This window comes from Hordeum vulgare, chromosome 5H (genome assembly GCF_904849725.1).
Source record: "Hordeum vulgare subsp. vulgare chromosome 5H, MorexV3_pseudomolecules_assembly, whole genome shotgun sequence".
NCBI classification, from domain to species: domain Eukaryota; kingdom Viridiplantae; phylum Streptophyta; class Magnoliopsida; order Poales; family Poaceae; genus Hordeum; species Hordeum vulgare.
Window position 1 is genome coordinate 21,017,690 of NC_058522.1, and position 15,243 is coordinate 21,032,932.

At 48.4% G+C, this 15,243-nt stretch overlaps 1 protein-coding gene and 1 long non-coding RNA gene across 2 annotated transcripts; both read left to right on the plus strand.

Annotated features, from left to right (window-relative positions):
• The first annotated feature begins 2,789 nt into the window (after positions 1 to 2,789).
• LOC123452807 (SEC1 family transport protein SLY1) lies at positions 2,790 to 5,313 on the plus strand. Its single transcript, XM_045129527.1, has 2 exons — positions 2,790 to 2,969; positions 3,068 to 5,313. The coding sequence occupies exons 1-2, from the start codon at positions 2,939 to 2,941 to the stop codon at positions 4,894 to 4,896; spliced, it is 1,860 nt and encodes a 619-aa protein (XP_044985462.1). The 5' UTR covers positions 2,790 to 2,938; the 3' UTR covers positions 4,897 to 5,313.
• A 6,949-nt stretch (positions 5,314 to 12,262) lies between these two features.
• LOC123399295 lies at positions 12,263 to 13,342 on the plus strand. The gene is made up of 3 exons (XR_006610355.1): positions 12,263 to 12,571; positions 12,637 to 12,738; positions 12,843 to 13,342. It is a non-coding gene; the product is annotated as an uncharacterized LOC123399295 (long non-coding RNA).
• The last annotated feature ends 1,901 nt before the right edge of the window (positions 13,343 to 15,243 follow it).

Consider the following 15,243-nt stretch of genomic DNA (forward strand, 5'->3'; position numbering starts at 1 on the left):
AACGAGCTAGTCAACTAGAGGCTCACTAGGGACATTGTTTTGTTTATATATCCACACATGTATTTGTGTTTCCATTCAATACAATTATAGCATGGATAATAAATGATTAACTTGAAACAAGAAATATAATAATAACTATTTTATTACTGCCTCTAGGGCATATTTCCAACATGCTCTAGTGAAAGTATAAACCATATGCCTTATTTCCAAACATTGATATATTGTTTTTCTCGCTGTTTACTACTTGCTACCTTGATGTTTTTATATTTTTAGATCACAAAAACCCATATCTACTATGTATACTACACTTGTATCACCATCTCTTCGCCGAACTAGTCCACCTATACAATTTACCATTGTATTGGATGTGTTGAGGACACAAAAGTTTTCTTGTATTTGGTTGGAGGGTTGTTTGAGAGAGACCATCTTCATCCTACACCTCCCATGGATTTATAAATCTTAGTTCATCAACTTGAGGAAAATTTGTTATTATCCGATAAAACTCTATACTTGAAGGCCCAAAAACGTTTAAAAGAATAAAGTTGCATAGTAGACATCACCGCTCCGGTGGCCAGTGCCCGAAAAGGAATCCCTGTGCCTCCAGTGTGGTTAGTAGTTTTGTTTAGGATTTTTAGTCCTCGCAGGAGCGATGTTCGGGCAGATGACAATGCTTCTTCATCGAGTTTGTCTTTCGGGCTTTGGTCCTCCTTGAATCAGTGGTGGAGCCAGCATCGTCCATCCCGGGAGCTTGCCCAAGATCTCTGTCCATGGGACAACTTACATTACGTGTTAAACCATGTGCAAATTCTACCGTACGTCTTGGTTTACCCACATACAGTTCATGAACGTATATGGTTGTAAAACAAAAGTCCATGCATGTATGTAGTCCCTTCGTTCTAAAATAGGCGTCTCATGTTTCGTACAACTTTATATTAAGGTTAATACAAAGTTAAGACATTTATTTTGGGATGAAAATAATAATAAACAAATGGGCTAGTTAATTAGGCCTACTGTAAACGTGTGACTATATTCTAGAAATGGACTAATTAACTAGGCCTACCAAGAGACTATAGTAAAACTATTATCCATTATATTAAATGTGGTTGCCGCCTCCATAACCCTAGCCACCGCCACGACATCTTCCGTCACCTCCTCGGTCCTCCTCTTTCCCTCCTGGTGGCCTTGTCGGTAGCAAGAGGAGTGAGGTCATGCTCGTCTTTTTTTGCCTTAGATTTTTGCTTCTCAGGCGGCAACAACGGGGTGGTGGTGATGATGACGTATTCGAATAAGGTACCTTCGGTCTCTCTCTACCTCAACGAGGTTCAATCCGACACCAACGAAGGATCTATGAGAGTTTGTGTTCCCAGATCTGTTGCTTCCTTCGAGATCTTGACAATTTATGTGTCTTTCAAGGTGAGACAGACAGGCGGCAAACGGAGGCTAGCACGGTGCGCGACCGGTGTGCAGAGTGAATCCATCACTATAAATGGTTTACATACTCGAAAAACTCGTCGTCTCATCCCCCTTTTGCTATGATTAGATGAGATTACTAATTGCTTTGAAAACTGCTAGATTTGGGGCTTTAATTTTGAGGTCAAACGGTGGGGAATTCACCATCGAGGATGATCATAACCTCATATGCCTAGTCCTTTTTTATGGATTCGTTCTATACAGTCTATTCTTAACTTTAAATTTCAAATTAATGAACTTTATAAATGATGATGTTTTGTTTAGTAGATAAAACACTAATGTTCACCGCAGTGAAGTCTTCGGAAGGGCATTTGCCTCATGATTTTATTTAGCACACTATTGGTATGTTCTATCTGATGGTCCATATTTTCTCAAGCTCTTCACTGTGAACGCATTCACAAATCGCAACACTTAATTTATGAGAATCATAAATTCAAATTTTTTTATCTTGTATCATCTTCGAGCAACATGGTGAGTTTGGTTCTAAGCACGGATGGGTTCTATTTCTTCCGTTATCAAGTCTCAACTATAGTTTGGACTATAAAGCTAAATATAATGCGTTATATATCAGTTTTACTTCAAAAACACGTTTGCACATCTCCTATTTTTATATTTTGAATTCATTATTCATGTGGATTTGTGGTTCACAAGTTTGGGCCTATTTTATATGTTGTGTATCCGAACATCTGATATTGATTCCGAGACGAGACAATAATGCTCAAGTTTGCCCACGCTTCATAAAAGTTCTCGTTCCATCACTGCCTTGAATTCATCTATCTAAACGCAGTCGACAGAGGTTCGGCGTAGATCCTTGCCGTCTCGTTGGGAGGTGAGGTTAGGGTTTCTCATCATAAGATGAGATGTGGTGTCAGAAGTTTCAGAACTATAGAAGGGTTCAATGATGACAGATGCGGCTCCCGAGCCCTGGTCCTTAGGGCACGTGTACGACGACTCCCGGCTATCATTGAAAAGGTCAAGCTGGCTTCATTAGGGGGCGACGACAGTGGTGTATCGGTGGCTCTTCTAGCGTTCATAGTGTCGTTCGATGTTCTCGAAATCTCGATGTAATTTTATTATACTTAAGATGCTGCGTACTTTCGATGAAATTTCATGATAGATCTGATAATTTTTGCCAAAAAATAAAAGTTGTATGGCTCAACCATGTGTTGCATTCGTGTGGTCAATCGCTTAGACTGCTGGCGAGCTCCTTCATGACTACGTTTGCTTGCTGTGGTTTCATTCCATTGAATAAAATGGGTGGATTTCCGAAGAAGAAAAAGAGAAAGGAGCCACGAGGCTGCCATGTGGACCCAAGGTGAGGTGGCAGCCCACAAAACAATCTCACTCGCCAAACCGCTGGTAGTTGTCTTCTCTGTTCCCGACTTCCCTCCCTTCGCCCCACCCCACCCCACCCCACCTCCCCTCCCAGATCCGATCCGCCGCGGTGGTCGCCGGCCGGAGCACCGCCATGGCGCTCAGCCTCCGCAAGAAGCAGCTGGGTAAGCTCCGAAGCACCCCCCCTCCCGGCGCCCGTCACCGCCGGCTGTCCGCCCCCTCCTGATTAACAAACAGCTCTGTTGCCGCGTTTCTGATCCAGATTTGATCACGCGGATGCTCCACCTGAACCAGCAGCAGCCGTCCTCGGACGGCGGCGGGGAGGGGGACGAGGAGGCGTACAAGATCCTGGTGATGGACGGCGCCTGCATCTCGCTCCTCTCGCCGGTGCTCCGCGTCGGCGACCTCCGCAAGCACGGCGTCACCCTCCACCTCAACATCGACAAGGCGCGGCAGCAGGTGGCCGACGCGCCCGCGGTCTACCTTGTCCGCCCCACGCCCGCCAACGCCGACCGCATCGCCGCCGACGCCGCCGCGGGGCTCTACGCCTCCTTCCACGTCAACTTCTCCACGTCCGTCCCGAGGCCCGTCCTCGACCGCCTCGCCGCCGCCACCGCCGCGTCCCGCTCCGCGCACCGCGTCGCGCGCGTCGCCGACCAGTACCTCGACTTCGTCTGCCTCGAGGACGGCCTCTTCTCGCTTGCCCAGCCGCGCGCCTACGTCGCGCTCAACGACCCGGCCGCCGCCGATTCCGACATCACCGCGCTCGTCGAGGCCGTCGCGCTCGGCCTCTTCTGCGTCGTCGCCACGCTCGGCGCCGTGCCTATCATCAGGTGCGCCCGCGGCGGGCCGGCAGAGATGGTGGCCGCTGCGCTGGACGCCCGCCTTCGGGATCACCTCCTGGCCAAGCCAAACCTCTTCACGGAGGCTGCATCCAGTGCCGCCTCGTCGTTCCAGCGCCCGGTCCTCTGCCTGTTTGACAGGAATTTCGAGTTGTCGGTGGGGATACAGCACGATTGGAGCTACCGCCCGTTGGTCCATGACGTGCTGAGCTTCAAGCTCAACAAGCTGAGGTTGCCAACAGAGAAGTATGATCTGGATGACTCTGACCCATTTTGGGTGGCAAACAGCTGGTCGCCATTTCCCAAAGTGGCCGAGGAGATAGAAGCGCAGCTCGCCAAGTACAAGCAGGATGTAGATGAGGTGAACCAGCGCACGGGTGGTGGTAGGGATGGGGTTGAGTTTGATGGAACAGATCTTATTGGCAACACCAAGCACCTCATGAATGCGGTGAACTCACTCCCTGAGCTGACCGAACGGAAGAAGATGATCGATAAGCACACGAATATTGCAACTGCATTGCTTGGGCACATCAAGGAGAGGTCTCTGGATGGATACTATGAGTGCGAGAATGATATGCTCGTGAATGGTACTGTGGATCGGAACATGCTGCTGAGTCTACTCAGAGGGAAGGGCACCAAGGAGGATAAGCTCCGGCTGGCTGTCACCTATCTGCTATCCTTTGAGGCGCCACTGGCATCTGAACTAGAGCAGGTTGAGGCTGCGCTGCGGGAGTCAGAAGTAGACATGTCTGCATTCCAGTATGTGAAGAGGATAAAGTCGTTGAACACGCAATTTGCTGCCGCGTCAAGCACAGCAAGCAGGAGCAACATTGTTGATTGGGCAGAGAAGCTTTATGGACAGTCCATTAGTGCTGTGACAGCAGGCGTGAAGAATCTCTTATCGGATGGTAGGCAGCTGGCCCTGACTAGGACTGTTGAAGCCCTCATGGAAGGGAAACCAAACCCAGAGGTGGACAACTACCTATTGTTCGACCCACGGGCCCCTAGATCAGGAACTGGTGGGCAGTTTAGAGGACCCTTCAGAGAAGCAATTGTTTTCATGATTGGTGGCGGAAATTACATTGAGTATAGGAGCTTAGTTGAGCTAGGGCAACGCTCACAGCCTTCAAAGCATGTCATATATGGAGCAACAGAGATTCTCAATGGTGTGGAATTTATTCAGCAACTCGCAGAATTGGGACAGAAAGCGGGATTGGGTGGTGGCAGCAGCAACCTCCCACAACAGTAAAAATATGCTCTTACCAGATGTTTTGATGCTAAGGTGGGATTGAAGCTTCACAGGTTGCAGTAAATAGTCTCTTGCCGACACTTGATGCTAAGGAGTGATCCAGGCTGCATAGACTAATGTGTAATGGTATCAAATTTCTCTGTTGTCGGATTTATGGCGCTGCTTTGAATGAGTTATCAATACAAAGATTTCTTGCGAGATTCAACTGCTCTAGAAGTCCAATATGTTGAAATGTCCATGTATGCTGGTTTATTGTTGTTTCTTTTTTTCTTTTGCCCCCTTTTGCGAAATGTTAGCAGAATCTTGTTTGAACACCCCTACTATCAGTTCATGGAATCTTAGAACACCTGTTCTGATTTTTTTGATAATTGAGTTTGTTAGTGTTTCTTATGAATATCAGTCAAATGGTTATGCATAGACATGCTGGAGTACATATCCTTCTGGTCTTATGCAGCTTACATGAATTCCTTCTGGGACAATATGCATGGTTCACCACTCTGGGGATTTCTGTGTGCCTGTGGCAATAGTAACATATGAATACAAGTTGCTAACCCAGCAGAAACGCATATTAGTTAAAAGAATGTAGCAATGAATTAGTTGCCCTGGAATAGTAAGGCATTAACAATTGTATGTTTCATTCGCAAAAAAAGAAGAGTATGTTTCAGGTGAGTTGTGATGTGTGCAGTACAAATGTACAATGTATCTTCTTCTGTGGAGTTAAGGGATTGGTATGTAATGACACATTTTGCGAGGATGTCAATGTCATCCCTCAGAATACTATTTTGCTGCATATTTTTAGTTTCTTTGTTTTCAGAACCTTATCACGCTGATTTTACAGATATTCCATGAGAAAGTGCTAGAAAGACCATCTTATTTTGTGCACAGCCTATGGAATTCATTTCATTGTATGTAACTGAAGGAATATGAGAAATCCTCGCTTATGGGAATATTTAACTCAAGAACTACGTACTATAGGGGTTGTTTCAGTTGTAATTGTGACTGCAAATTGTATAAAAACACATAAATTAGTTATGTTCTCTGAATATTACTGAAAGAGCATGATCCTTCCAAGCTGTTGATTGATTCACCATCAAACCTCTTCAGTTTTTGGTCGTGGATTGTTCTCGAGTGGTTGCTGATACACCATATGCTGAGGTGGAAGTCATGAAAATATGCATGCCACTGTTACTATAGGCCTCTGGTGTCATTTCCTTTTATCATGCCTGCGGGTCAAACTATGCAGGTTTGTTTCTTCTCTCCCCCTCTTGCTTTCAAGTTCACAATGCTATATGTACATTCTGATGAAAGTACTTTGTGCTTGTAATATGCATGCATCTTTTAAATACGAGCTGAAATGGCTGTCTTTGTTCAGGCAAGTGGCCTGATAGCAAGGTTGGATCTTGATGACCTATCTTCTGCAGGAGAGCTGAACCATTTCATGTCACCTTTCCAAAACTTGGACCTCCTACTGCTATTTCTGGCAAACTTCACCAAAGTTCTGCTGCAAGTGTGAACTCTGCGCACATTATCCTTGCAGGATATGAACATAATATCAATCATGTAGGCATATCAGACTTTCAGGGTACTGTTGTTCTTCTACTTTTGTTTCCCTTGTCTCTCGTTGCCACTGTTCTTGTCTACAGAGAGGAGCTAACCTCTTTGTAACAAACTACACCATCTTTCTTGGATCAATAGGTTCCTGACTGCACCGTTCTTTCTGGTCGTACCAGATTTTCTAAACTGCCTAGACAGCCCCGAGCTCCCTTTTGTACAAGTGGCAAGAACTCATCTCTGTTTTGGCAACCCGACTCCTGAAATATCTTAGGAATGAGGTGATTAAGTATCCTAGTTTTTTTTTTACAGGTTATTACTCGTTTTTTCACTTTGGCTGCATATCAAATCAATAACTAATTTGCCTGTACTTAGTTGGATGGTAAGTCGAAGGAGTATGAGTTGAATGTTGACTTCCAGAAGAACAAAAGATTTCCCTGCCAAGTTGCTAAGGGGAGTCATTGAGGTCAGTTTGAGACTGTTACTTGACATCTCTTTCTTTTTATGTGTCAATGTTGTTTCAACTGTTTTTGTCAAGCAAATAATTTTAAATGAGGTGCGTGAACTGCTATCGACTTCGACCATAGTTGTATTGTTAACTTGGAATTAGAAAAAAAAATGTAAGCCAACATATAAGTAAAAGTCAAAGGAGCATGCAGCAAGAAATAAATGGAGTAATTGTAGTTGTTTCACAAACACACCAATACTGGGTAGTTCTTAAACTTCATATTTCGGAGACACACTTCTATTGCTGGGTGTCCATCAATTCTTCACTTCATGATCATAATCACGAACACAAACAATACATAACACTTTCTCACGACGAGGAGATTGACCACACATTTGCAGTGAGCTAATTAAATATACGGAAATGAACAATAGCTATTCAGTGAATGTATATATACGAGGAGTCTTAGCCATATCTAGAATCAACCAATCACAGAGGCAGGTGGCACCATGACATACAATTGTTTTGCTTCTTTCACGAGGGACACAAGATTACACGTGACAAGCTTCGATGTGGTTTCAAAACTGTTGGGGTGGAGCTGAAAACCATAGTCTAGTCGAGTTTTGGAATGTTCAAAGCACTAGAGAACGCATTTATCAAACTCTTAAGATCCACTTGTTTGATGAACCTGCCGCCACTGTGTTACATCATTGATATGACCATCTTTGTGATGGCCTTTCCCCGTGACAAAATTTTAACCGTGTGGTCACTTGTTTTCAGTATCGTCTCCTTGATCATGTTTAAAGAGCTAGACAACTAAAGGTCGCGCCTGGACCTAATTTGTTGATGAACATGTCGTAGACCATCCCATAAAGGGACAATAAGGATGACAACTTCATGTTTTCCTCCTCATCTTGCTCATTACTTTGCGGAGAAGTGTAGAAGAAGAGCTAACTCCTTTGCCCTGGCTATGTAAGTTTCTGGTTTGTCAATTTCGTCTTTTCCTGTGAGTATTCATCTCCACAACAAAGAGTTGCTCTGATCATCTGCAACAGTAATGAATTTAAATTTCGTCTTTTCCTGTGAGTATTCATCTCCACAACAAAGAGTTGCTCTGATCATCTGCAACAGTAATGAATTTAAATTTCGTCTTTTCCTGTGGGTATTCATCTCCACAACAAAGAGTTGCTCTGATCATCTGCAACAGTAATGAATTTAACATAACGAGAATGAGGTAAAAAATAATCAAGTTAGGGATATTCATGTATTGACAAAAGGGATTACCACTGAGATTCATCGGACAGTAATTCATTTCTTAAGTTTGCCAAGGTATCATCCTTGGTGTAACGAGTATAGATATGCTCGAATATTTGAGTTGCTGCTTCTGTGCACATCTTGTTTTTACCATGTACACCTACTTCAGTGCCATCAACAACATCACCATTTCTTGCTTGTATGACAACTATGACATCACTAATTCTGTCACGGAAACATGGCACCGACAATGCTCCTCCTGCAGGTGCAGATCCTCTCAAGTAGACCACCCTGACTTTGGGTGGCTGACATGTGGACCATCTACCCGGCTGGCCCACATGCCAGCGACAACAAGCCAGGTGACGTACGTCAGAGGTTAGACAATCCCAGCCGTTCCTCCAGCATATGCTCTGATAGAGAGACTTGCTATCGTGAGTGAGTACACCAGCAAGTCATGTATGTTACTCATAATCTGCAATTTTTCCCGTCATATTGTGGTCTTGTCATGGTCTCATGGACGATACAAGTGTTGCTTGAGCATAGGCGTTGGGATCAGAGTTCGATGATTACACGTACTTATCCGTCGATGGGTCGAGAGGAGGCATCCTCCTAGCGTGAAAAAGCAAAGTGGTGTCCATCACAGACCCTTTGTTCACCACAAACGCTGTCTCCGCCAAGCTCTCTACCGCGACAGGGACACCATGGTGGATCACCGTGGTATACGGACCACGGGACGACGCGGCAAAAATAGCGTTCATGCAAGAGCTCCGTGATGTGCCTGCAGACTGCACCGGTCCATGGATGGTGTGTGGGGATTTTAACCTCATATACAAAGACGAGGACAAGAACAATGGAAATCTAGACAGGCGCATGATGGGCCGCTTTCGACGCCTCATAAATGACCTGGCGCTCAAGGAGATCTACCTAAACGGACGGCGGTATACCTGGTCCAGCGGGCAGTCACCGCCCACCCTGGTCCACTTGGACCGTGTGTTGTGCACATCCGACTAGGAGGACATGCACGGAGAATGCCACCTACGCTGCCTTGCGTCCGTTATATCGGACCACAGCCCGCTGCTCCTGGATTGCTCGCCACTGCCAAAAGGACGCCCACGGTTCCATTTTGAAGATTTCTGGCTACGCCTCGACGGCTTCCAGGAAACGGTGCAAGCTGCATCGCACTCTGTCCACGACGACGACCCATTCTGGCGCCTTGCGCTTCGCCTCCAAGCCACTGCGCGCAGCCTGACTAGCTGGAGTGCGCGCTCCGTCGGGAATGTGAAACACAAGCTTGCGATAGCCAGGGAGCTGTGCCTGCGCTTCGATGGTGCGCAAGAGACCCGGATCCTCACCCCCAGCGAGCAATGGCTGCACAAGCAGTTGAGGCTGGTCCACCTCGGCCTGGCCTCCCTGGAGCGCTCCATCGCACGCCAACGGTCGCGCATCACCATGCTCGAGGACGGAGACGCCAACACCTCGTTCTTCCATCGGCAATGCACCTACCGCAGGCAGAAGAACAGAATCCATACCCTAAACGTTCATGATCGGATTCTTACGGACCAGAGGGATATGGTGGAGGCGGCCTTCGAGCACTTTGACGCGCTGTTGGGCACGCCGGTGGAGCGCGACTGCGCGCTAGACCTGGAGCAGCTCATCGAGCCTCGCGACCTGCTCGACCTCGACGCGCCCTTTGGGGCCGACGAGATCTGGAACGCCGTGAAGCGACTGCCGGCCCAGAAGGCGCCTGGCCCGGATGGATTCACTGCTGAGTTCATCCGTGCCTGCCGGGATATTATCCAGCACGACTACGTCGCCGTGTTCCAGCAGCTCTACGAGATGCGAGGGCGAGGGTTTGGCCGGCTCAACCAGGCCCTCCTCACGCTGATTCCGAAGCAACCCGACGCGAGCAGCCTGGGCGACTATCGCCCAATAAGCTTGATACACCTCGTGGCGAAAATCTTCGCCAAGGTTCTGTCCTTGCGACTAGCGCCAAAGCTGAATGACCTGGTGAGCCGCAACCAGAACGCGTTCATCCCCGGCCGCAGCCTCCACGACAACTTTGTCCTTGTGAGGCAATCAGCCCGGATGCTGCACCAGCTGGGAGCGCCACGAGTGCTGCTCAAACTCGACCTAGCGCGCGCCTTCGACTCCATAGCATGGCCCTTCTTGTTCGAGGTGCTGCGCCGGTTCGGGTTCGGAGATAGATTCCTGGAGTGGCTAGCAATCTTGCTATCCTCGTCAAGCACTAGGGTGCTCGTCAACGGGGAGCCTAGCCCTCCCATATGGCACCGGCGCGGGCTTCGCCAAGGAGACCCGCTATCGTCGCAGCTGTTCGTCCTCGCCGTCGACGTGCTGGGAAGGCTGGTCAAGCACGCTGTCGATCTGGGTATCCTACAACAGCTACATCCATGTCGCGCCATCCCAGCGATGTCCCTCTACGCGGACGACGTAATGCTATTCTGCCACCCCGTGCGATGCGGCATTACTGCAGTCAAGGAGATGCTGCTACTGTTTGGGCGAGTGTCAGGACTGCACGTCAACTTTGGTAAGAGCTCCGCAACACTCTTACGCTGCAACCAAGCAGAGGCTGGACCGATCGTTCTGCACCTGGGATGCCCAATCGTACAACTGCCCATCACATATCTCGGCATCCCGCTCACGGTGCGACGACCCACTGCGGCGCAGCTGCAACCGGTCGTGAGCCGGACTGCCGATGCACTGCCGGCATGGAAGGCGCACCTCACAAACCGCGCCGGCCGCCTCGCGTTGGTAAAGTCATTCCTCGCCGCGATCCCCATCCACCAGCTCCTCGTGCTCGCCCCGCCCAAGCGAGTCATCAAGCAGCTCGAGAAGATACAGAGAGGATTCCTATGGGCTGGAAGAGCCGAAGCTAAGGGAGGGCACTCCCATGTCAATTGGCGACGCGTATGCCGGCCTATCTCCCTTGGAGGCTTAGGCGTACGCGACCTTGAGCGTGTTGGGCTTGCATTAAGGCTGAGATGGCTATGGTTTACACAAACAGACATAGATCACGCATGGGCTGGGCTCGACCTTCAGTTCTCAGCCACCGAGCGTGCGTTGTTCTTTGCCTCCACGACCATGGAGCTGGGAAACGGGCAGATAGCCCTGTTCTGGGAGGATTGCTGGATCCAGGGGCGATCAATCAGCGAGATCGCGCCACTGGTATACGCCTGCTGCCCCAAGCGACGGCGGAAGCAGAGGACGGTGGCACAAGGTCAACATGGAAATAGCTGGACCCGCGACATCCAGGGCATATTTGGCATACATGAGATGGGGCAGTTTCTCCAGCTCTGGCAGATGATCGCGGACACCATCCTCACCGACGAACCTGACCGCCTGATATGGAAATGGACTTCCATGGGCGCATACTCAGCACGGTCTGCCTACCTCGCCACGTTCCATGGATCGGTAACCTGCCCTGCTTGGAAGATGATATGGAAGGCATGGACGTCGCCAAAGGTTAGGTTCTTCCTCTGGCTTGCGCAGCAGGACAGATGCTGGACTGCAGACCGCCTCGCCCGTCGCGGCCTGCAACACCATCCACGATGCCTTCTATGCGACCAGGCCTTTGAGACTATCCACCACATCATCATTGCATGCCCATTCACCCAACAGATTTGGCACGAGGTCCTCGCGTGGTTTCGATTGCCAGTAGGATGCCCCAACCAGGAGGACTCGCTACTGGACTGGTGGAACCGCGCGCGACACAGCACCCCCACCCACAGTGGAAAGGGATGGCATCCATCACCCTGCTCCTACCCTGGATGGTATGGAAGCACCGCAACGATTGCGTGTTTGACAGGGCAAGGCACAACCCTCCATTGCTGCACTAATGTCAAAAATCAAGGAGGAGGCTACCTTACGGGCACGGGCTGGAGCCAAAGGCCTTCGGGTTATCCTACTGCAGACATGGGATGTATACTAAGTAGCATTAGAATGCTTGTATCCTGCCTTCTAGGAGGATTGTAACAAACTCTATCTTTTCAATATAATGAAACGCAAAGGTCCTTTGCGCTTTCTCGAAAAAAACATCTTGTTTACTGTCATTGAACAGTTTTTCTCTTTTTCTACATCCTTTTGTTATATACTTCATTTTGTATTTTTGTACGTAAACCGAGAACACCTTTACGTTTGCTTTGTACTCACTCTGTTCACTATTATAGATGTTCTTACCTTTTTTCTGTATCGGATGTATATTGATGTGTTTTAGTGTGTTTATTCAAGTCTTGAAATATCCAAAACATCTTATAACAGTGAATTGGGGTGGGCCAGAAAAGCGGCATCCGTCCGTTGTGCGTGCCGGCGACAGGGACGGCAATTCCCGAGTTCTTCCTGATCCGTGGATCAGATCGTTTGCCGGAAAGTTGGTCCGTGGACCAAGAAGCATGCATTCCACCGCAGGTTGGTATGAAGATTTATTGTTCGCACATTGATCTTGCTGTATGATTCCTCTTCGTCTTGGGCAGATAAGGGCTGAGCGACGTCTTATGGAGACGAGTTCCTGCACACTGCACAGTGGGCCAACTTGATTTCCTGGCCATGTAGTTTCTAGTGCAGTAGATAAGCAGGTAAACATCTCGATTTGTGTGGGTTGGGGGTGGAGTTTCTGGTTAATATTTTTTGTTATTTGTTGATTTCTCCTTGTCTTCTGTGCGCATATGCCGGGATCCAGATTCCCTTTACCTGAGGAAGTTGGCGAGAGCGCAACCCCTATGGATCTGGTGGAGTACGGACTGAAAGCGTCGAATCCGGCTGCGGCCACGGTTGCAATGCCAGACGTAAACGGGGACTCACAATTTTTTTTCTTCTGAAACACGAGGTCGCGCAAATAGGCGAGGGAGAAAGGTCCAGGCCTCCAGGGAGATCAGACGAAAAATATCGCCACAAGCATCCGAGCTTTCGACCGGCAAGATGAACCCCTGGCCCCTGGTTGGGCTGGGAGGTACGCACCCTTAGACATATAAGCTATTCTTTCAACATGCATTCTGGTTCTAATGGTAGGGCACTTGTGCACATATTTACACACGTTGATGGCCCATGATTAGCAGAAAAATTTAGGTACCTGCAGAAGCTGACTCACGAAGGCTATTTAAAAATGAACTTTTATGGCTTAAACGTTTGGAATTCCCGCTGTATTTTAGCCCTTGAGTTATTGCAGTGAAATCATACACTTGCACTGCTGAAAAATGCAGTGCAAGTGAGAAAGCAATAACGATTTGGAAAACAAAATTGTTACAACATTTTGGCCTTGTTGGCTTTTGAACGTGCGTATGCAGCTGTACAGGCGTGCCTACGCGATTCTTGCTTCGGCCGGCTACTTGACGGAACTTGCGTAACTAGCGACACGAATAAAACTGATCGATGGATTTGATGGCTAAAGGCCCGTGTCGAGCCTTTGCTTTGTATTGCTTTTCGTTTTTCTGTTGTTACAATCAACACCCCTAGGGTGTCTTTTATACACGTCCACAAGGGACTATGGAAATAGACTAGGACTAGGAATCCTAATACTACTAGGACTCGGTTTGGCTTTCTTTCCTAATCCTACATGACAACGTGATTAACTCACATTCACCCCCTAATCACGATGTCCTTACTTTCGACCTGGGTCCCAAACACGATTGCTGCTTCTCATAACTGTTATCATCGACATGGCCTTTGTCGTCCCTTGCAGCATTTTATGGACCGTCTTTACTGTCGTCGGCTCGTCCGTAGCTCGATGACAACACTCCTTTTTGGTCGTGTCTTCAATCTTCACCTCTTCTTTGGTGCTTTGTAGAATGTCCTTCGGATCATCGAGGGCACATCTTTTGAATCCGAGGGTGACCATACTTTGGTCTAACTTTGAATTCCAAGCTCTTGGCGCTTGCATTATCCCATAAAGTGCCTTCTTGAGCTTGTAAACTTTTTCTTCTTCGCCTTTCTTCTCGTAGCCGAGGGGTTGTTCCACGTACACTTCTTCTGTGAGATCACCGTTGAGGAAAGCGGATTTAACATCCATATGATGAACCTTCCAATCCTCTTGTGCTGCCAAAGCTAGGAGCACTCTCACCGTCTCGATTCGAGCAACCGGTGCAAACACCTCATCATAGTCAACTCCTTGACGTTGAACGTAGCCCTTTGCAACGAGACTTGCCTTGTACTTCACAATGGCACCCTCCGTGTCCTTCTTTAACTTGTAAACCCACTTCAAACCTATCGTCTTTTGGTTTGGAGGTCGGGTTACCAAAGTCCACGTGCCATTGCTCTCAATTGCCTTCATCTCCTCATCCATGGCGTGCGTCCAGCTAGGACTTTTGCTCGCCTCTACGAAGTTCGCCGGCTCCTCAACTCCGAGCAGACATAGTTCGGAGTACTCGAGCGTAACTGGCTTTGTGTACTTGTAGACTTTCTTGAGGGTCTTGTAGCGACGAGGCCCTGAGGAGTCCGTTGTGGCTTGCGAAGGAGGCGACACAAATTGTGTCGGTGTTGATGCACTTGAGGAAGACGGCTGAGACCTTGGTGTGTCATCGACATCCGTGTCGTCGGCGTAGTCGTCGTGACCGTGACCATCATCTTGATTGTCGTCGTCACTATGCGCCTCGTTGTCGATGTTGTCGTCGAGATCCCCGCCTGTGTCGTGCGCGGCGTTGTCGCTATCGGCACCATGATGATCACTACCATTGTGGTCACCTTGGTTGGGCGTCTTACCAATCACCTGGACATCCTCCCCTGCATCATCATCAGTTGGAAATTCAACTGCAAATATGTTACTGTTTGGAGCATCGTCAGCTGCGGCGCTCCAATTCCACGCTTGGTTTTCTTCAAACACGACGTCGCGTGAAATCCGTAGACGCTTGGTTTGTGGATCGTAGAAACGGTATGCCTTGGTGTCGGAACTCCTCTCGTATCCAATGAACACCATCTTGGTGCTACGATCGGCAAGCTTTGAGAGGTCCGGCTCCGCCGTCTTCACATGTGCCACGCACCCGAATGTCTGTAGATGAGACACATTCGGCTTACGTCCGTAAATTGCTTCATACGGAGTCTTGCCGATCACCGCCTTCGTTGGAGCCCGGTTGAGAAGATAGACCGCC

Bases quoted from the DNA above. Each gene is read 5' to 3' on its own strand.
- LOC123452807 (XM_045129527.1), top strand. From the start codon at position 2,939: ATGGCGCTCAGCCTCCGCAAGAAGCAGCTGG. The intron at 2,970-3,067 runs GTAAGCTCCGAA...TTTCTGATCCAG, and splicing joins CCTCCGCAAGAAGCAGCTGG to ATTTGATCACGCGGATGCTC.